The 22,500-nt window shown below is 40.4% G+C and overlaps 2 protein-coding genes across 60 annotated transcripts in view; both read left to right on the forward strand.

Moving 5' to 3' along the window:
- LOC127009945 (neural-cadherin-like) overlaps window positions 1-22,500 on the forward strand; it is a 309,853-nt gene that overhangs the window by 190,489 nt on the left and 96,864 nt on the right. For all 10 annotated transcript variants that reach the window (XM_050883484.1, XM_050883485.1, XM_050883489.1 and 7 more), the window contains one exon: window positions 11,671-11,758. In XM_050883484.1, the coding sequence (XP_050739441.1) occupies window positions 11,701-11,758 (58 nt within the window). In that variant the 5' untranslated portion in view covers window positions 11,671-11,700. The remainder of the gene's footprint in view (window positions 1-11,670; window positions 11,759-22,500) is intronic.
- Window positions 21,684-22,500, forward strand: part of LOC127009953 (E3 ubiquitin-protein ligase TRIM32-like) — a 3,115-nt gene continuing 2,298 nt past the window's right edge. For 25 of the 50 annotated variants that reach the window (XR_007762609.1, XR_007762617.1, XR_007762628.1 and 22 more), the window contains exon 1: window positions 21,695-22,500. This exon is cut by the window's right edge. Coding sequence is in view for 6 of the 50 variants with exons in the window: in XM_050883561.1 (XP_050739518.1) it covers window positions 22,017-22,500 (484 nt within the window). In the remaining 44 variants the exon portion in view is untranslated. The other 25 variants (XR_007762630.1, XR_007762637.1, XR_007762640.1 and 22 more) reach the window with 4 other exon arrangements.

Here is a 22,500-nt window from a genome sequence, read left to right on the forward strand (position 1 = left end):
TTGTGTTCCTCGAAATACGCGTACGGATTTAACAGGAAAACGAAAATAAACTGGTTAATAAACAAACAAACAAAAATAAACGCACAAGCAAAGAAAGAAAGATAGAAGGAAAGAAAGAAAGCAAGCAATAAACAGAAGGAAAAATCTGAAGGGCATAAATGGAAACAGTAATACTAGAATTGTTACACAGCAAAACAAAAAGGAAAAACTCAATCATTCGCTCAACCTGAAAGAAAAAAAATACAAAAAAAAAATTATAGGGGAAAGAAAATAACAAAAAAAACAGTAAAAAAACGTTGAAAAAGTTGCCAAAATGAGAACAGTATCATTAGAGTTTTTACATAGCGAAATAAAAAAGGGAAAAAAACTAAACCATACGCTTAACCTGAAAGAAAAGAATACAGGAAAAAAAGTTATAAAGGAAAGAAAATGAGAAAAATAAAAACGGTTAAAAAGTTGCCAAAATAAGGACAGTAATATTAGAATTCTTACATAGCGGGCTTTTTTTGCGCACTGTTTTTATTGCCCTTGAGCCGTGTCCTCTGATGTAAAAAAAAAAAAATAGCGAAACAAATTGGAAAATAAGGTTCCATACCCCTAAACCTGAGAGGAAGAAACACAGGAAAAAAAGTTATAAGAAAAAGATGAAAATAGTGCTAATACAATAAAGGAATGCTTAAAAACCCAAGAAGAATCCTGTACCATACCAAACACATTCAACACACCTAACCTAACCTAACCTAACCTAACCTAACCTAACCTAACCTAACCTAACCTAACCTAACCTAACCTAACCAACCGAACCCAACACAACCCAACCAACCCAACCCAACCCAACCTAACTAACCCAACCCAACCCAACCCAACCTAACCCAACCTAACAACCTAACCCAACCCAACCTAACCCAACCCAACCCAACCCAACCTAACCCAACCCCTAACCCAACTCAACCCAACCAAACCAACCAACCCAACCCAACCCAACCCAATTTGACGTAACTCAAGCCAATCCAACCTTACCCAACCCAACCCAAGCCTAACCTAACCTAACCTAACCTAACCTAACCTAACCTAACCTAACCTAACTAACCTAACCTAACCTAACCTAACTAACCTAACCTAACCTAACCTAACCTAACCTAACCTAACCTAACCTAACCTAACCTAACCTAACCTAAGCAATTGTGTCAGGAGGAAGACTCTTGACAGCCACACGAGTTATTATCTCAAACGGTGTTGTCTTCATCTCCACCATCACCACGCCCACCATCGTCACCACCACCACCACCACCACCACCACCACCCCCACCATCGTAACCACCACCACCACCAATGAAAGAAAACGCAGACATTGTGCGGTAAACTTTTATTTCTTAGCGGAGACGAAGATAAGAATAGTGAGTGACAGGCTGACAGTGATACAGAGATAAGCGGACAGGCAGAGAGATAGACAAGCAGATAACAAGACAGACAAAGGCGTAAAGCAAAAAGGAACGATAAAGAGAAGAACGGAAAAAGGAAGAGGGAAGATAAGAGAAGTGAGAGACAGATGGAAAGTGACACAGAGATAGGTGGACAGGCAGAAAGATAGACAGACAGAGATGACAAGACAAAGACAGAGACAGAGGCGTAAAGCAAAGAGGAACGATAGAGAGAAGAAGAAAGAAAGGAAGAGGGAAGATAAGAGAAGGGAGAGACATACAGACACTGACACAGAGATAGGTGGACAGGTAGAGAGATAGACAGACAGAGATGACAAGACAAAGACAGAGACAGAGTCGTAAAACAAAAAGGAACGATAGAGAGAAGAAGAGAGAAAGGAAGAGGGAAGATAAGAGAAGTGAGAGACAGACAGACAGTGATACAGAGATTGGTGGACAGGTAGAGAGATAGACAGACAGAGATGACAAGACAGAGACAGAGACAGAGGCGTAAAGCAAAAAGGAACGATAGAGAGAAGAAGAGAGAAAGGAAGAGGGAAGATAAGAGAAGTGAGAGACATACAGACACTGACACAGAGATAGGTGGACAGGTAGAGAGATAGACAGACAGAGATGACAAGACAAAGACAGAGACAGAGGCGTAAAGCAAAAAGGAGCGACAAAGAGAAGAAGGGAGAAAGGGAGAAGGAAGAAATTGGATAAAAGAAAGAAAAATAGATACAAAAAATATAAAAAAAAGAGACTGGCAAAATAGATAAAAAAAATATGGGAAGAAAATATGACAAGTAGATGAAAAGAAAAAGTGAAATACAAAAGAAAAAGATAAAAAGGAAAGGCGAAAAGAGAAAGAAAAGATGAAAAAAAGAGTGAAAAGAGAAGAAAGTAGAAAATATAAAACTGAAATGTGGGAAAACACGAAAATATAGAGAGAATGAGAAAAAGGAGAATCAGACAAATGAAGATAAAGATGAAAACTGAAAACGATGAATTAGTGAAAAAGAAAATGGGAAACAATGATAGGAAAGAAAAAACGGAGATAAAAACAGAAGAGAGAAAGAGAGAGGAAGGACAGAACGGAAAGGGAAGGGAAGAAAAAAGGGCAAAGGAATAGGAAGAAAAAGAGTTCGGGTTGATTATAATTGAAGATGAAGAAAGACTTTTTTTTTTCTTCACGCGACAAAGGGAAAACATTTTATGAAGCTCCCAACACAGTGTCTATCATGTCCCCCTCCCCCCCTATTTTTATATCCCTTTTTCAACCATTTCCGGAGCCATCAAAGAGGGGAGAGTGAGTTAGTGGTTTCTTATTCTTTTGTCTCTGGAAATATCGTGAGTTGGGTTCTTTGTTTCTTATGTTATGGCTTTTTTTTTTTTTTTACTCCATTTTCCACCCTTTTCGAAGATGTTTAAGGACGCGGAGGAGTAATGGGTGGAATAAGAAGAAGAGGGGGAAAAAAGATAATTGGAAAAGAGAATGGACAATGGAAAAGATAATGAAGAACAAGAACAGCAACAACAACAACAACAACAACAACAACAGTAAAAATGATGAAAAGAAGAAGAAGAAGAAGAAAAAGAAGAAGAGAGAGAAGAAAAAGAAGAAGATGAAGAAGGAGGAAAATAAGGCGAAGTAAAAGAAGAAGAAGACGAAGTAAAAGAAGATGTAAAAGAAGAAGAAGAAGAGGAGGAGGAAGGGGACGAAGAAGAAGAAGAAGAAAAAAAAGAAAAGAAAAAAGAAAGACAAAGAAAAACGAAAAGATAAAGGTACATATACAGATACAAGAAAAAAAGAATAGTAGTAGTAGTAGTAGTAGTAGTAGTAGTAGTAGTAGTAGTAGTAATAATAGTAATAGTAATAATAACGAAAATAACCATGACAGCCAATCCAATCCACTTCGCCAGTAATCACCAGGAAGTCAAAAAATTGCGCCCGAGTGATTCCTTTTGAAACTGTCCCTTTAAAGAACGTTCATGAGCATTGCCGAGCGATGAATTATGGGAGGGAAAAAAATATACGTCTTGTGTTGAGTCCAGCCCGGCCTTGTCTGTCTGTCTGTATGTCTCTGTCTTTGTCTGTCTTTCTCGTTCTCTTTGTCTCCCTCCTTTTTCTTTCTTTCTTTCTTTCTTCTTCTTCTTCTTCTTCTTCCTCTTCGTTGATTTTCATGTCAAAGGAAAAGCGGAATGAATAGAATGAGGAGATAAGAAAGAGGTAAATATGAAGTTAAGTAGAATAATTGAAGGAAAAGATTAACGAATAGAAGGAGAGGGAAATCGGCAGAGAGAGAGAGAGAGAGAGAGAGAGAGAGAGAGAGAGAGAGAGAGAGAGAGAGAGAGAGAGAGAGAATATATAATAGCTAAATAGATATAGATAGACAGATAGATTCATGTATTAAAAAAGATAATGAAGAATATAATCAGAGGAGAGAAAATAAAGGAAAGTAATTATATAAAGGATGAAGAAAGAAACCAGAAAAATAAGAAAGTAAAAAAAAGATTGCAAAAGACTAGATGTTAGAAATAGAATATGAAAAGTCGAACACATTTCTTTTCTTTTTTCTTTTCTTTTCTTTAGGGTACAAAGTTGCATCGAGAAAAAAAACATGTGGTCAGAACAGAAAGAAAGAAAGCAAAAAAGAGAGATATATAGAGGTGAAGAAAGAGGGCGAAGGGTGGAGGAAAGAGGAGGAAGAGGAAGAATGAAGAGGAAGAATGAAGAGGAAGAAAAAATATTGTTAAAAATAGGAAGAGAAAGAGAGAGAAAAGAGAGAGAAAAAAAGGAAACAAAAAGAAAGATACATAGAGGCAAAGAAAGAGGACGAAGGGTGGAGGAAAGAGGAGGAAGAGGAAGAAAAAAATTAAGTTAAAAATGGGAAGAGGAAAGAGGAGGAAGAGGAAAATTGAAGGGGAAGGAAAAAATTAAGTTAAAAATGGGAAGAGGAAAGAGGAGGAAGAGGAAAATTGAAGGGGAAGGAAAAAATTAAGTTAAAAATGGGAAGAGAGAGAAACAGAGAGAAAGGAAAAAAAGAAAGATACACGCAATAAGGGACAGAAAGGAAAAAAATGTAGAAGAAAAATGAGAAGAGGGGAAGTTCGCAAATTATTTCAGCGTTTTGCTTTTTTTTCCTTCGATTTGAATATATATAAAAAAGTGAGGAAAAAAAATGAAAACAGGAGGAACAGGGCTTAAAGGAGAGAGAGAGAGAGAGAGAGAGAGAGAGAGAGAGAGAGAGAGAGAGAGAGAGAGAGAGAGAGAGAGAGAGAGCTGGAGTGACCATAAACAAAACGAAGGAAAAAATAAAATATGTGAAGTACTATGAAAGAGAAAGAGAAAAGTATAAAAATGTGAGAATGACGGAAAGAAAATAAGAAAAAGAAAAAGGAGTAAGGAGGAGGAGTGTGCGAGTGACTGCAGGGAGAATTGGAAAGAAAGAAGGAAATGACAAGAAAAATAAAATAAAGCAGAAAATAAAAGAATAAGCTAGACAGATTACAAAAAAAAAGAAAAAAATGAGATTATAATGAAAGAAAATTCGTGTACGTACAAAATAAACGAATTGAAAGAAAGAAAGAAAGAAGGAAGTAAGGAAAGAGATGGTAGGAAGGAAGGAAATTAAGAAAGAACAACGGAGAGAAAAAGATTGGAAAATAGAGAATGAAAAAGAAAGAAAGGAAGAAAGAGAAAATAAGTAGAGTAATGAAGAAATGGAAAGAAGGAAATAAGACGAAATGAGGAGGAGGAGGAGGAAGAGGAGGAGGAGGAGGAAGAGGAGGAGGAGGAGGAGGAGGAGGAGGAGGAGGAGGAAGCTGATAGAGTAATGAAGCGAAGGAAAGAGATGGAGAGAAACGGAAGGAGGAATGGAGGAAACGAGGAGGAAAATTTGACAGGTTTGGAGAAATGGAGAGAAAAAAAAAGAAGTGAGAGAAAAAGAAAATGAGACTAAATAGAGAGAAATGGAGGTAAAGAAAGAGGAGGCAGGATGGAGGAAAGAGGAGGAAGAGGAAGAATGAAGAGGAGGGAAGCACAGGGTTCATTGTATTAAAGAGGAGGAAGAAGAGGAGGAGGAGGAGGAGGAGGAGGAGGAGGAGGAAGAACAAATGAGAGTGAGACAAATCGACAGCACCTGAGAGAGAGAGAGAGAGAGAGAGAGAGAGAGAGAGAGAGAGAGAGAGAGAGAGAGAGAGAGAGAGAGAGAGAGAGAGAGACTATTAAGCAGTAAACTTTAATTAATCAGTATAATCTGTCTCCTCCTCCTCCTCCTCCTTCCTCCCTCCCCCTCCTCCTCCTCCACTTAGCCGTCACTTAATTCTCTCTCTCATCGGTTGTTTACGTCGCAAGAGAGCAATTATGAAGAGAGAGAGAGAGAGAGAGAGAGAGAGAGAGAGAGAGAGAGAGAGAGAGAGAGAGAGAGAGAGAGAGAGAGAGAGAGAGAGAGAACAGAGAGAGAGGGAATTCGCTTTACAGACCCGAACATTTTACAGAAACAAAACAAAAATAAATAGCTTGAAATCGTGTGTGTGTGTGTGTGTGTGTGTGTGTGTGTGTGTGTGTGTGTGTGTGTTTCTCCATTGCATTATGCGGAGAAAACTGATTAAGAGCAATAAAAGCGAATAAGAAAACGAACAAACAGAAAGTGAGAAAGAAATAAAATATGCAAATTAAGTTAAGGATATAGAGGAGGAGGAGGAGGAGGAGGAGGAGAAGGAAGTAAAGGAATATGAGAAAGAAAGAAAAAATAAAGGGAAAGAGGAAGAGGAAGAGAGCAAAAGGGCGAGGAGGAGAAAGAGGAGGAGAAAGAAGATAAGGAGGAGGAGGAAAAAAGGAGAGAAGGAGGATTAGAAAGAGGACAAGGAGGAGAAAAAGAAGATGAGGAGGAAGAAGAGGAAAAAGAGGATGAGTAGAAAGAAGATGAGGAGGAGGAGAAAAAAAGAGGAAGAGGAAAAAGGAGAGACGGAAGTAAGGAAGAGGAAAAAGAAGACGAGGAGTAGGAGAAAGAAGACGAGGAGGAGGAGAAAAAAGAGAAGGAGAAAGAAAAAGAAGAAGGGGAAGAGAAAGAAGAAGAAGGGAAGGAAAAAAGAAGAAGAGGAGGAGAAAGAAGAAGAAGGGGAGGAGAAAAAAGAAGAAGGGTAGGAGAAAGAAGAAAAGGAGGAGGAGAAAGAAGAGAAGGAGAAGGGAAAAGAAGAAGAAGAGTAGGAGAAAAAAGGAGCAGGAAAAACAGGAAGAGAGAGAGAGAGAGAGAGAGAGAGAGAGAGAGAGAGAGAGAGAGAGAGAGAGAGAGAGAGAGAGAGAGAGAGAGAGAGAGAGTATAATTGAGACAAAGAAAACATGCAAAAGAGAATACGAGAAGAAGACAAGAGAGGAAGACAAACTTTTGGATGTGGAGAGAAAGTTTAAGTTGAATCAAAGAAGAAAAATTAAGTTTGTGGAAGAAGAAGCAATTGATACGAGAAGGAAGAACTTTATAGAGGAGGAGGAGGAGGAGGAGGAGGAAGAAGAAGAAGAGGAAGAAAAGAAAATATGACTAGGAATAAAATTAGGTCATGAATAAGGGAAAAGATGTATAAGAAGAAGAGGAAGAGGAGGAGGAGGAGGAGGAGGAGGATGACGAGGAGGAGGAGGAGGAAGAGGAGGAGGAGAAAAATGGGAACAGGAAGAAAGCATATTGCCTTCTGACATCTGAGAGAGAGAGAGAGAGAGAGAGAGAGAGAGAGAGAGAGAGAGAGAGAGAGAGAGAGAGAGAGAGAGAGAGAGAGAGAGAGAGAGAGAGAGAGAGAGAGAGAGGCGTCAGATTTGTTTGATTAATTAATTACATGATAAAAAAAGGTGCGTCGAGGTGGAGAGAGAGAGAGAGAGAGAGAGAGAGATAATGACATTGTTGGTAGTCTTTCGATCAGATGAAAATAGTGATTGATATAAGAGAGAGAGAGAGAGAGAGAGAGAGAGAGAGAGAGAGAGAGAGAGAGAGAGAGAGAGAGAGAGAGAATAAAGGGAGGGGAAACACGCCCTCAGGAGGCACTCAGAAAGGGGAATTATTGCTTGAGAAAAAAAAGAAAAAAAAGTGCTCGTGTTCTTTGATGATATTTTGGTACTCTCTCTCTCTCTCTCTCTCTCTCATCTCCAATACAAACACGCCGATAAATAATTTGTTCCCTGTTTGTTTGTTTGTTTGTTCGTATCACGTTCTGTTTGCTAATAACATCCCATGATAGAGTAACGTGTGTGTGTGTGTGTGTGTGTGTGTGTGTGTGTGTGTGTGTGTGTGTGTGTGTGTGTGTTCTTCAGCAAAGCGCAGGTCTGATTGTCAAAGAGAGAGAGAGAGATAGAGATAGAGAGAGAGAGAGAGAGAGAGAGAGAGAGAGAGAGAGAGAGAGAGAGAGAGAGAGAGAGAGAGAGAGAGAGAGAGAGAGAGACCCGTAATGCCCCAGTAAACACAAGCTGCAGCAACACGATTCAAACAGGTTTCAGACAGGATCAAGCGGGCAGGGTTCGATTCCAAGGCGCCGGGAATCCTGCTCCTGGAATGCTGCCGTGCCTGATCCTGCTGGTGGTTGTGGTGTGTGTGTGTGTGTGTGTGTGTGTGTGTGTGTGTGTTTGACTGATTGGCTGGATGACTGGATAATGGTGCAGTGTGTGTGTGTGTGTGTGTGTGTGTGTGTGTTTGGCTGGCTGGGTGGGTGAATCCAATATGCTGCCTTGTGTGTGTGTGTGTGTGTGTGTGTGTGTGTGTGTGTGTGTGTGTGAGAGAGAGAGAGAAAGAGAGACAGACATAAAGACAGACAGACAGGCAAACAGACACACAGAGAAGCTAACAGAGAGAGAGAGAGAGAGAGAGAGAGAGAGAGAGAGAGAGAGAGAGAGAGAGAGAGAGAGAGAGAGAGAGAGAGAGAGAGAGAGAGAGAACAAGTCACCTGATTAATTAACCTGACGTCTTCTACCTGCCCTTGAGGATTTTTTTTTTTTCAGCCTTGGGATCCGATTCTTTAATTCTTCCTCCTCTATACCCTAATGAATCCCTCTTGTTGGGTTCGCGAGGAGGAAATAGACCCTCATCATATATTCCCTTCACACTTCTTACCCTAATATTTTCCTCCATCATATAATCCCTAGACTTTTTTCCCTAATATTTTCCTCCATCATATAATCCCTAGACTTTTTTCCCTAATATTTTCCTCCATCATATAATCCCTAGCCTTTTTTCCCTAATATTTTCCTCCATCATATAATCCCTACAGACTTTTTTCCCTAATATTTTTCTCCATCATATAATCCCTAGACTTTTTTCCCTAATATTTTCCTCCATCATATAATCCCTAGACTTTTTTCCCTAATATTTTCCTCCATCATATATTCACTACAGACTTTTTTCCCTAATATTTTCCTCCATCATATAATCCCTAGACTTTTTTCCCTAATATTTTCCTCCATCATATATTCCCTACAGACTTTTTTCCCTAATATTTTCCTCCATCATATATTCCCTACAGACTTTTTTCCCTAATATTTTCCTCCATCATATATTCCCTACAGACTTTTTTCCCTAATATTTTCCTCCATCATATAATCCCTACAGACTTTTTTCCCTAATATTTTCCTCCATCATATAATCCCTACAGACTTTTTTCCCTAATATTTTCCTCCATCATATATTCCCTACAGACTTTTTTCCCTAATATTTTCCTCCATCATATATTCCCTACAGACTTTTTTCCCTAATATTTTCCTCTTTCATTCAATTTTCTCTTTTCACAAACTTTCTTCCCCTATTTTTTTCCTTTTCCTTCAAGCTTTCCTTTTTTTTACCTCATTTATATTTTTACATTTTTTACCCTTTTCTTTTTCCCGAATGTTCTCTTTTTTTCCCTCTCTAATTCATATATTCCCTACACACTTTTTACTCTAATATTTTCCTCCTTCGTTCATATTTTTCTTATTTCACGAACTTTATTTCCCTTCACTTTCTTCCCCCATTAATTTCCCCTTTCCTTCAAGCTTTCCTTTTTTACCTCATATTGTTTAACGTTTTTACCCTTATCTTTTTCCCTAACGTTCTCTTTTTTTTCTCTTATAATACGTACTAACAAGGAAAAACTACCCTCTCTGATTACTCATTTCACTTCTATTCATTTTCCATTATACACTTCATTCGTTATTAATTATGCTTTTACCCCCTTATTATTTTTCCTTTCCTTCACTTATTTTCTCGTTTTCATCATCATATAATATCATTTTACATTTTTGCCCTTGCTTTTAATGTTCCTAACCTTCACTTTTTTGTCATCATCCCAACGGAAGGTAAAAATATGTCCTCAGATTATTCATTTCTCTACTCTCTCTCTCTCTCTCTGTCTCTCTCTCTCTCATTTTTCTTCCCTTCATTTCTTTCTTGTCTTAAACACTAGAGAGAGAGAGAGAGAGAGAGCGAGCCCGGTTACATTACTTCAGTCTGCCCTAAATGCTAGCGTTTTCTCTGCTCTCTTTCTACGCCCTCTCTCTCTCTCTCTCTCTCTCATCCTTTCTCATCCTTTCACACACACACATACACACACACACACACACACACACACATACACACACACACACACACACACACACACACACACACACACGCTTCGCTTAATTCCTGCAACAAACTGTAGTTATTCTAAGATTACATCCTGTTTATCCTCATGAGAGAGAGAGAGAGAGAGAGAGAGAGAGAGAGAGAGAGAGAGAGATTGCTGCCGTTCCTCAGGCTTTCCGGCATAAATACAAGTTTAGCTTCGTCTCCCTTTAAATTTTCTCGTCCGGGGAATGAACGAGAAAGAAAACGGGAAATTAAGTGTCCAATGATGCAAAGAAATGAAAATGGAAACGTTATATTTGTCTTCATGTAATTATTTTTTGTTCTGTCTGACTTTTTTTTTCATTTATAGATTCATTAGTCTTATTTTTCTTCCATTATTTACCTTGTCACTGAGTTTTCGATTACAATTATGATTTATATTTCTTTTCTAGTCTTTTTGTTTATATTTCCATTGCCTTGAATAATAAAAAAAAATATCATATTCTTTAGTCATATTTTCTTCATATTTTTACGATAGTTTTCATTTTTATTCATCGTGTTTCTTCTAACTAGTGATTTGATTTGCTGGAATAGAATCACTTGTATTATATTCGTAACAAACTCCCTCTCATTCATTTTTTTTATGTTTTCTTATATATATTGTTTCTCTGTCTGGTGTCTTTCATAGTCTTTCAAATAGGTTTTTTTTTATCTCTCTCTCTCTCTCGGTCGTATCTACAGGTCCCTCCCACACTTTATTTTCCAGTTGTTTTATTCTGTATTTTTCCTCTTAGTGGTTTATTTATTTTATTTTCCATAGCCTTTTTTTCCTAATATTTTCTTTAATTTCCTCATAGTCATTCTAATATATTTTTCTTCTCTCATTTCTCTCAAAGTCTTTTCACACAGTTGTTTTCCTTTTTCCTCAGTGGTTTATTTATTTTATTTTCCATAGCCTTTTTTTCCTAATAGTTTCTTTAATTTCCTCATTGTCATTCTAATATATTTTTCTTCACTCATTTCTCTCAAAGTCTTTTCACACAGCTGTTTTCCTTTTTCCTCAGTGGTTTATTTATTTTATTTTCCATAGCCAATATTTTCTTTAATTTCCTCATAGTAATTCTAATATTTTTCTCGCATTCCTTTCATTGTCTTTTCACACAGTTTAATTCTCTGTTTTCTTTCTGTGGTCTATTTATTTGATTTTCCATAGCCAATATTTTCTTTAATTTTCTCATGGTCATCCTAATATTTTCTTCTCTCATTCCTTTCATATGCTTTTCACACAGTTTCATTCTCCGTTTTCTCTCAGTGGTCTATTTATTTTATTTTCCATTTCCGATATGACCTCTCATCTCCCTTGTTGTAATTCTCTGCAATAATAAACCTCAATCAATCAATCAATCAATCATAGCTAATAGGTTCTTTAATTTTCTCAGTCATTCTAATATATTCTCTCATAGTCATTAATATATTTTCCTCTCACTCCTCTCAAAGTCTTTTCGCATAGTTTCCTTCTCCGTTTCCTCTCACTACAAACTTTTCCTTCACATTCCTTTTATCTTCACCTCAATCTCTTATTCTTCCCATCGGAGCTGACGTGGACGAATTACTAGTGCTGTTACGGTCTTACCAAACCCGCTCCTTTCTCTAAATCATTCACATTGTTTCTTCTCCTCTCATTCCAGTGTTGCCAAGGCCGGCGCGCGTGGATCAGCATGGCCGTGAACGTGTTGGTACCTCTGCTCATTCCCCTCGGCGAGCAGCTCACGAACGGTAAGAGAGAGAGAGAGAGAGAGAGAGAGAGAGAGAGAGAGAGAGAGAGAGAGAGAGAGAGAGAGAGAGAGAGAGAGAAGGACCTGTGGATGTGTTGACCAGACGCCTTAGTGAGCTGGTAGTGTTTGCAGGCGAGCGTCTTTGTGTTCTTTGTGTTGCGTCAGTCATGTCTTTCCAGCACACGTGATGAAGAGGCGAGATATGACGTGTTTTTGTGTTGCGTCCGTCATGTCAGTTCTGCATGCTAGATAAACAGGAAAGACATGTAAAAGGAATGGGGAAAATGCGTGAGGGAAGGAAGTGAGGTAGGTGGAAGAGGAGGAGCGGAAGATGAATGAGGAAGGGAGAGAAAGGAAAGGAAATAAAAGGAAGAGAAGGAGAGTAATAAAAGGGAGAGGGAAGTAAGGAAGGGACTGTGTGTGTTGCTTGAGTCATGTTGGAAAATGAAGAGAGGAAGATAAATAAGGAAGGGAGGAAAGGGAAAGAAAATAAGAGGAAGAGAAAAGAGTAAGAAAAGGGAGATAGAAGTAAGGAAGGGAGTGTGTGTGTCGCTTGAGTCATGTTGGAAAATGAAGAGAGGAAGATAAATAAGGAAGGGAGGAAAGGGAAAGAAAATAAGAGGAAGAGAAAAGAGTAAGAAAAGGGAGATAGAAGTAAGGAAGGGAGTGTGTGTGTGTGTGTGTGTGTGTGTGTGTGTGTGTGTGTGTGTGTGTGTGTGTGTGTGTGTGTGTGTGTGTGTGTGTGTGTGTGTGTGTTGCTTTAATCATGGTGGAAGAGGGAGAGCGGAAGAATGAAAAGGGAAAGAAAATTAAAGGAAGAGTTAAAAAAAGGGAGATAGGTAGTAAGGAAGGGAGTATGTGTTTCCTGAGTCATGTCTTTTTACACACACGCTATACAAAGGTTTCCAGGCGAGAGTGTGTGTCTGATTCTACACCGAGGGAAAGTACGTCATTCATATGCTTATCTTATCTCCTCAAGCGTTATCTTACCCCACGGAGCGTTATCTTGTACTATCTTACCCTCTGAGGCATTCCAAGTGTTGTCTTACCTCGTGAAGAAGAAGAATTTGATGTTTTGTGAAGAGTTCGTCAGTTGGTATGTCCGTTCAGCGCCTGTATGGACACTTGGATCGATTTTAGGAAGGGAGGGAGAGGAAAGGGAAGGGAAAAGGAGAGGACTGGAAAAGGGAGAGAAAAGGGGAGAGGGAAAGAGAAAGGGAGAAGGATAGGAAAGGAAAAGGGAGAGGAAAGGAAAAGGAAAACGAGAGGAAAGGAAATGGAAAGGAAGAGAGAGAGAGAGAGAGAGAGAGAGAGAGAGAGAGAGAGAATCGTTTTAATGCAAGATTCTAACCTGTTCTGAACACGTTATTCTGCTTCAGAGTTTCCACCGCTCGCTTTTATTCTCTCTCTCTCTCTCGTAACCTAATTTTCCTTCATCAGTCTCAAAGCCTGTTATTCACTTTTTTTCTTTTTTTTTTCTTTTTGCTTTGTCGCTTAGTATTTTTTGTCATTTTTTATTATTTTAATTTTTCTTGTGTTTGTAATCCTCTTTTATCTTCTAGTTCATCTTTATTTCTTTATTAATTTTATCTTTTCAGTATTTAATTTTTCCCTCACCTTTTCTCTTTTTTTTTCGTTTCCATATCTTATTTTCCTCTTTTATATAATCTTTTTTTGTGTGTGTGTGTTCTTTTTATTATTTTTCTTCTCATAACATTTTTTTTCATTCATTTATATATTTTTCATTTTCTCTTCAATAATCTCTTCTTCATTTCACTCTTCCTTCCCTCCTCTTTCCAGTATTATTCATTCATTATATTTTCCCTTTTTCATCACCCTTTTCTTTTTTCCTTTGTTGAATCTTAATTATTTTTAGTGGCTCACCTCGGCAAGTCACTTTCCCTCTCTCTCTCTCTCTTATATTAATTTTCCCTCCTTTCGCAAAATCCTTCTCTTTCTCTCCACGTAGTTTTGTTTCCTCTTCCATCATTCAGTATCTCGTTATTATTTTATCATGATCTTTCTTGTTCTTTCATTATTAAGGTTCTATGTCGTTTTGGTTATTTCGATATTATCTCATTTCGTCTTATTTCATGGTGGGAGGTGAAGGTGATTGTTCGTTTTGCCTTGTCCAAGTGCAAAGATTTAATCATTATCATAAACTTTCGCAGTCTTTATATTTAACAAAGGAGACAGCTCAAGGGCAACAAAAAGAGTGTAGGAAAGAAAACAGCCCGCTAGTCGCTGTTCCCACAATAGACAAAGTAAGGAGTGGCCAAAGGAGAGGTCAATTTCGGGTGGAGAGGTGTCTGGATACTGATCTCTTTTCCATTTTGTCATTATTTCTTTTATTGTTTTTTTAAAGGGGGGAGAGAGGCGTGTAGAAAGTCTGGTACAGGTGACGTGTAAAGGTTGATAATTAACATTCTCGTTCCTATTATTTCGTTATCGAGTTAATTTTTCGTTTTTTTTTCATATTTCATTTTTTTTTCCTTCGGTTTTTTTTTTTTTTTTTTTTTTTTTTTTTTAGGGGAGAGGGGGGTGTAGACAGTCATGTACAGGTGTAAAGGTTCATAATTACCATACTCTTTCCTATTATTTCCTTATCGAGTTTATTTTTTCGCTTTGTCACCTCATTATTATTTTTTTTTTTTTCATTTCCCTGTTTTTTTTTGGGGGGGGGGTGTGGGGGGCGTGTAGAAAGTCATGTATAGGTGACGTGTAAAGGTTTATAATTACCATACTGCCTCCTATTATTTCGTTAGGGAGTTTAATTTTTCGTTTTTTTATACTTCATTATTTTATTTTTTTCCATTTCCCTGTTTTTTTTAGGGGGGGCTGAGGGGGGGTAAGGGGGGCGTGTGGAAAGTCAGGTGCAGGTGACGTGTAAAGGATCATAATTACCATACTGCCTCCTATTATTTCGTTAGGGAGTTTAAGTTTTCGTTTTTTTATACTTCATTTTTTTTCCATTTCCCTGTTTTTTTAGGGGGGGCTGAGGGGGGGTAAGGGGGGCGTGTGGAAAGTCAGGTGCAGGTGACGTGTAAAGGATCATAATTACCATACTGCCTCCTATTATTTCGTTAGGGAGTTTAAGTTTTCGTTTTGTCACTCCATTATTTTATCTTTTTCCATTTCCCTGTCTTTTTTAGGGGGGGAGGGGGGCGTGTAGAAAGTTAGGTGCAGGTTTGTAAAGGCTCATAATTACCAGACTCTTTCCTATTATTTCGTTATCGAGTTTAAGTTTTCGTTTTGTCACTCCATTATTTTATTTTTTTCCATTTCCCTGTCTTTTTTGTAGGTGGGTGAGGGGGGGGAGGGCGTGGAGAAAGTTTTGTACAGGTGTAAAGGTTTATAATTACCAGACTCTTTCCAGTTGTTTCGTTATCGAGTTTAATTTTTTCGTGTTTTCATACTTCATTATTTTATTTTTTCCTGTTATTTTTTTTTGGGGGGGTAAGGGGGGCGTGTAGAAAGTCTTGTACAGGTGTAAAGGTTTATAATTACCAGACTCTTTCCTGTTATTTCGTTATCGAGTTTAATTTTTTCGTTTTTTCATACTTCATTATTTTATTTTTTCCTGTTATTTTTTGGGGGGTAAGGGGCGTGAAAGTTATATACAGGTGTAAAGGTTTATAATTACCAGACTCTTTCCTGTTATTTCGTTATCGAGTTTAATTTTTTCGTTTTTTCATACTTCATTATTTTATTTTTTCCTGTTATTTTTTTTGGGGGGTAAGGGGGGCGTGTAGAAAGTTATATACAGGTGTAAAAGTTTATAATTACCAGACTCTTTCCTGTTATTTCGTTATCGAGTTTAATTTTTTCGTGTTTTCATACTTCATTATTTTATTTTTTCCTGTCATTTTTTTGGGGGGTAAGGGGGGCGTGTAGAAAGTTATATACAGGTGTAAAAGTTTATAATTACCAGACTCTTTCCTGTTATTTCGTTATCGAGTTTAATTTTTTCGTGTTTTCATACTTCATTATTTTATTTTTTCCTGTCATTTTTTGGGGGGGTGGGGGGTGAGGGGGGCGTGTAAAAAGTATTGGTCAGGTCCATTCTGTGTTATAACTCGTATTTTGTCCTATCTGTTCATTTCCATATTGTTTCTTCCTTTTCGAAGCAATGCATACGTGAAAAAGGCTTAATTTGGCCTCCCCTCACGTGAAAAAGTTAATCTGATTCTCTGTACGTGATTAAAATGCCACTTCGATCCTTTCTACGTGTTCCCCCATTTTTCCCTGGGCGAGGCGTGTCGGTCATTACCTGTATTACCCGCTGGGAGGTTAATTAACGGCGATTGAATACCATAACTTTTTGTCCCACGTGAGGCGTAGCGATGGTGGAGGGGGGGGGGAGGGGGGGGGCGGTGTGGGCGGGGGGGGGGGGTTAAAGGTCAGGATGCTATAATTACCGACCCGTTATTACACCACACAACAAAGGGAGTCTCGTCAAGTGCACAAACAGAACACACAAACAAGCAAAAACAGGTCGATATGTTTGTCAGTGTGTGTGTGTGTGTGTGTGTGTGTGTGTGTTTCCACCTGCCAAGTTACCTGTGTGTGTGTGATTGCGTTAGTTAATTAGACCGTGAAGTGCCTAAACAAACACTTAACAAACAAACACACAAACAGGTCAGGTAAAGTGTTGATTAATGTATTTCTGAGGTGAATTTGTGTTTGTGTCGTGTGTGTGTGTGTGTGTGTGTGTGTGTGTGTGTGTGTGTGTGTGTGTGTGTGTGTGTGTGTGTTATTAGTTTCCCAGACTCGTGACGTGCCCAAACAAACGCTAACAAACACACAAACAAACAGGTCGAAGGTGTCGGTCAGTGTGTTGCTTACCGAGGTTTGTGTTTGTGTTTCCACCTCATGTTACCTGGTGTTTGTTTACTAGCTCCGTGAAGTCCCCAAACAAACGCAAACAAACACACAAACAGGTCAAGGTGTCGATCAGTGTGTTGCCCATCAAGGTTAGTCTTTGTGTTCCCTGCTGTCCTGTTACCTGTGTGTGTGTGTGTGTGTGTGTGTGTGTGTGTGTGTGTGTGTGTGTGTGTGTGTCCAGGTGTATGCAGGTAAACAGAAAGCCAGGTGGTTAGTCAAATATTTCAATAACTCATTCACTTATTCACTTAGCCAGTCAGTCTGTCAGTCAATACGTTAGTCAAGCAGTCAGTCGGTAAGTCGCCCAATCAATCAGTTAGTCAAACAGTCAGTCGGTCAGTCAGTCAATCAGTCAGTAAGTCAGTCAGTAGTGGGAGAGGTTGATAGGCAGTGAAGTAGTCAAGTATTTCAATCAGTCATTCAATCAGTCAGTCAGTCAGTCCATCAGTCAGTCATTCAGTCCATCAGTCAAACAGTCAGTCAGTCTATCCGTCAGTCAGTCAATCAGTCCATCAGTCAGTCAGTCAGTCAGTCAGTCAGTCAGTCAGTCAATCAGTAGGTAGGTAGAGAGTCAGGTAAGGAAGAAGTTGGCAGGTAATTCAGTCAGTCACTCAGTAGGTAGATGGTGACAGGTAAAAATGGAGGTAGTAAGGTAATTCAATGTCAGTCAGTCAGTCAGTCAGTCAGTCAGTCAATTAGTGCTTCAGGTACAGACGGCGCAAGGCTTAGATTTTTCACCTGAGCTTATGGAGAGAGAGAGAGAGAGAGAGAGAGAGAGAGAGAATGAGTATAATATCACATCTACAACAAAGGTGAGGGGAAACGGAACAGAAAAGTTACATGCGGAATATTAAGGGAAATCAAAACCAGTGAAAGGCATCATATTTGAATTCACGGTCCATTTAACTCCACCCTTGCACCCTTACCCCTGCCTCACCCTGCCACGACCCTGCACCCCTGTCTACCCTTGCCAAACCTAATATCACCCTTGTCTTTTGCGTTTTGAGTTTTGCCTTTCCCTTCTCTCCCCTGTTACGGCCTAAAACCCTTCCCCAACCTTATCCAAGCCTTGTGTTACCCTTCCCCCTGTCTTCTGTCCCCTGCTATCGCTCTCCAACCCTTCCATGCCCCTCTCTACCCCTGTCTTACCCAACCAAACCCTTGTATTTCCCATCCCCTGTCTGCTCTCCCTTGCCATTGCTCTCCATCCCTGTCTAGCCATTCCAAACCCTGCCACGTATAACCTCTGCCTAACCTTACCAAACCCTTGTATACCCATTTCCCTGTCCTTTCTTCCTTGCTACGGCTCGCTACCCTTGTCTTACCTTGCCAAACTCTTGCATCCCATTGTCCCTTCTCTCTATCCCCTGCTGCGGCCTTCCACCCCTGTCCGCTTCCCTGCAACCCCCTGTCGTTACCCAGTCTTGGCACAACACTAAGCTCGCCTCGTAAGCTTCAAGTCCTCTCAGAGTCGTGATATAAAGTTGAAGGGTTGAGTTTCATGTACCGGATACTGTTACTACGGCCATTACTGTTGATGCCATTATATGCCATTTCTGTTACCTACTACTACTACTACTACTACTACTACTACTACTACTGCTGCTACTATTTTCTTATTGGTTTATTACTTCTTATTGTTTCGTTTTATTTTTTATTTTTTTGTCTTAATTCTCAGTGCTTCGTTCCTTTGTTCTTCCTCTTTGGTTGTTTTTCATTCGGTTTTATTTACCTACTTCATCGGGCGTTTATCTGCGTTGCCAAATTATCGTACTCAGCGCATTGCATTTTCTTAGTTTGTGAGCGATAACTCTTGCAAAAATGAGCGAAAACCATCACTCTTTAACAGTTTCAACGATAACTTTAATTTTCTATCGTTGTTTGTGTGGTTACGACGGTCTTGGAGCCTAAAAATGATTAATGCAATGCTCAGAGTACGACACTTTGGCAACACGGGCGTGGATGTGTTTTAATCTTCGTTATGCTTTTGTTTCTTCTCCTTCCCTCCTTACCGAATGTTTACTTCCTTTTTCCTACGCCGAATACTCCGAAAACAAGCGAGAGAAAGAGAAGCAAAGAGAGGGAGCGGCGAGTGAACGCGTGTAGTTCCCTCACTGCCTCGCTTCCTGGGACTAATTCACTTACGAGTCTGTGGAAACGTGCCTTGGAATAAAACGAAGAAACAAAAACAGCAAAGCCAGGGAAAAAAAAAGAATGCAGGTAAAAGAAGAGTCAGAGAGAAGGGGGAGTGAACAGGTATATCCTCTTAACCTTACTACCTGGGACTGACTTACTAACAGAAGTGTGTGGAGACGTACCTTGGAATAAAACGAAGAAACAAAAACAACAGAGCAAGGGAAAAAAAGAATGCAGGTAAAATAAGAGAGTAAGAGAGAAAGGGGAGTGAACAGGTATATCCTCTTAATTAACCTTACTACCTGGGACTGACTTACTAACAGGTGTGTGTGGAAACGTGCCTTGGAATAAAACGAAGAAAGAAAAACAGAGCAAGGGAAAAAAAGAATGCAGGTAAAATAAGAGAGTAAGAGAGAAAGGGGAGTGAACAGGTATATCTTATTTAGGGAGGCGGTGGCCTAGTGGATAAGGTGGTGAGCTTGGGATCGGACTGATGTCGACGCATGGGTTCGAATCCCCACCAGTGCTACCTTGAAACTTTGTGTCATTTGCCGAGTGGCTTAAAATCACCTACATGTCACCCTGACACCCGAGTTCTAGTTGCATAGCAATAAAGATGAGCTTTGGGGGGGTAACATGGGCCTTTCAGGTGCCACTATAAAACCCGCGCCCGCACCACTAACGGGCCTGCCTCTGAGCAACACCGAAGAGGCAGAATATGCCTACGGTGCATATGGGCTAACACGTAAAAAAAAAAAAAAAAAAAAAAAAAAATCCTCTTAATTAACCTTACTACCTGGAGCTAATTTACTAACAGGTGTGTGTGGAGACGTGCCTTGGAATAAAACGAAGAAACAAAAACAGAGCAAGGGAAAAAAAATGCAGGTAAAATAAGAGAGTAAGAGAGAAGGGGGAGTGAACAGGTATATCCTCTTAATTAACCTTACTACCTGGAGCTAACTTACTAACAGGTGTGTGTGGAGACGTGCCTTGGAATAAAACGAAGAAACAAAAACAGAGCAAGGGAAAAAAAGATATTCAGGTAAAAGAAGAGTCAGAGAGAAGGGTGAGTCAACAGGTATATATATTCTCACCTTACTACCTGGGGCTGACTAATTAACAGGTGTGTGTGGAGACGTGCAGCATCAGTATCAGAGGCCGTATCGAATGTTTCTCAGGCGCCGGGAACTACTGGAGGCAGACGTTGCTTAATTCACTCGGCCAGGAACCTCGCGGGAAATCATGTCAGCCTCCAGTCCGCCGCGTGCCGTGTTCCGTGGACGAGCCCGGCACACGATGAGGCGAGAGGGAGAGAGAGAGACCGTGTGTGTTGCGTCAGCCAGGTACCGGTTGCACTGAAACATGAGAGAGAGGGGGAATAGAATGAGTGACTGTGTGTGTGTTTGGTAGGAACTGATGTGTGTGTGTGTGTGTGTGTGTGTGTGTGTGAGAAAAGAATGAATATATCTGTGTGTTGTGCCAGTCAGATCCTTTTTGCACTGACACATGAGAGAGAGAGAGAGAGAGAGAGAGAGAGAGAGAGAGAGAGAGAGAGAGAGAGAGAGAGAGAGAGAGAGAGAGAGAGAGAGAGAGAAGAATGATGTGTGTTTCTGTGTATATATATGTGTTTTCTGTTTGTGTTGGGAGGAAATTGATGCGTGTCTGTGTGTTGGTATCAGGAAAGAGTGGATGAGTCTGTTTGTTTTGTTGTGTTACGTTAGTGTTGTTTCTGTTGCACACACGAGGAAGAGAGAAAAGAATGTGCCTGGCTGTGTGTCCTGTAGTGTGTGTGAGTGTGTGTGTGTGTGTGTGTGTGTGTGTGTGTGTGTGTGTGTGTGTGTGTGTGTGTGTTTAGGGTTAAGAGACAGCGCAAAGGCAATTCAAACTAAAAAAAAAAGTAAGATTCTCTCTCTCTCTCTCTCTCTCTCTCTCTCTCTCTCTCGTTCACCTCTCCCTTTATCGTGTTTCTCCTCCATTTTTATTCCCCTTTCCTTTACTTTTTTCTCTTTCTCTTATCTCTTCCTTTCTCTATTTTTTCTTTATTTTCTTTTATCAGGTTTCTCTCTTTTATCTTTGTTTTCTCTACTTGTGCTTCTGTTTGTTTCGCTTATGGCGCGGAATTAGCGAACGAATCTTAGTTACAAAGAAGAGAATGAGAGAAGGGAAGGGAAGGAGGGGAGGGGAGGGGAGGGGAGGGGAGGAAAGAAAAGGAAGGGAGAGGAGAGGAGAGGAGAGGAGAGGAAGGGAAGGGAAGGGAAGGGAAAGTAAGGGAAGGAAAGGAAAGGAAAGGAAAGGAATGGAAAGGAGAGGAGAGGAGAGGAGAGGAGAGGAAAAGAAAGGAAAGGAGAGGAGAGGAAAAGAAAGGAGAGGAGAAGAGAGGAGAGGAAAAGAAAGGAGAGGAGAGGAAAGGAGAGGAGAGGAAAAGAAAGGAGAGGAGAGGAGAGGAGAGGAGAGGAAAAGAAAGAGGAGAGGAGAGGAAAAAAAAGGAGAGGAGAGGAGAGAAGAGGAAAAGAAAGGAGAGGAGAGGATAGGAGAAGAAGGGAAGGAAAAAAAATGTTGGAACGTAAAAAAGTTTTAAAAAAAATCCAAAAAACAGGACCGATCATTTACTTGTCCTTTTCAAGCACGACACGTTTCTCTCTCTCTCTCTCTCTCTCTCTATATATATAAATATATATATATATATATATATATATATATATATATATATATATATATATATATATATTAATTTTCTATTTCCTACTTATCACCGTTTCTTAAATACTACTTGTAAGTCAGTGTTCTCTGTACCGTAGCTTTGAGAAAGGTACATATGTGATTTCTAAATACTAACGAAAAATTATTTGACGAAGTCCGCATACATGATTTTTTTGGCAATTCCACGAGGGCCACCAGATGGCAGGTCGAGCTGAGTGAAGGACTCAATTGTTCAGGCTCGTGTGTCTCCCTCCCCTCGCCGCCTCACATCATCATCAGCACAGACGCACCAAGGCTGTAGTGATAGTCTCCCCGGAGACTATCAGTGTTTTGATCATCTCCCTGGAGACTATCAGCACACTGATAGTCGTGAGCACCATTCAGCGACGTCCACTCCCAGGCAGAGCCGTGCCGCCCTAAAGAAGAGTGTCCGCCCACCACGCCCGTGACCACCTCACGGAACACTGCCACGGCGAGGAGAGTGTGTCAGACCATCACAGCCCCTCAACACCACCACCACCACCACCACCACCAGCGTCATGGAGGCTGCAGGGAGGGGCGGCAGGAGACAGGTGAAGAAAATGAACACTTCCGGCAGCCCTGCGGAGTGTCCAGTGTGCATGACAGGCTATGATGGCACCGTGCAGCGGCCGCGCACCCTGCCCTGCGGCCACACTGTCTGCACGCTGTGCATAGATCAGCTGAAGGTGCAGGGCCGTGTTGCCTGCCCAGAGTGCCGCGTCAGCCACGCCGTGCCCGAGGGAGGGCAGTTCCCTGTCAGCTATGCTGTTGAGGCCCTCATAAGAATGATGAGAGACGCTGAGGTGGCAGCAGCAGCAGAAGCCTCGCCGCCACCCAGTGCCGGGGAAGGGAAAGGAGCAGCAGCAGCAGCTGGCAAGAAGGAGGCGGCGGGTCTCTCCAAGAAAATGCGTTCCTTCCTGCAGGAACAGGAGGCCACACTTGTGGCCGCCATCACCGCCTGCCGGGAGGCTCAGTCGCAGCTGGACCAGTACCAGACGACCC

Source organism: Eriocheir sinensis, chromosome 42, assembly GCF_024679095.1.
Source record: "Eriocheir sinensis breed Jianghai 21 chromosome 42, ASM2467909v1, whole genome shotgun sequence".
In the NCBI taxonomy this organism is placed as follows: Eukaryota; Metazoa; Arthropoda; class Malacostraca; order Decapoda; family Varunidae; genus Eriocheir; species Eriocheir sinensis.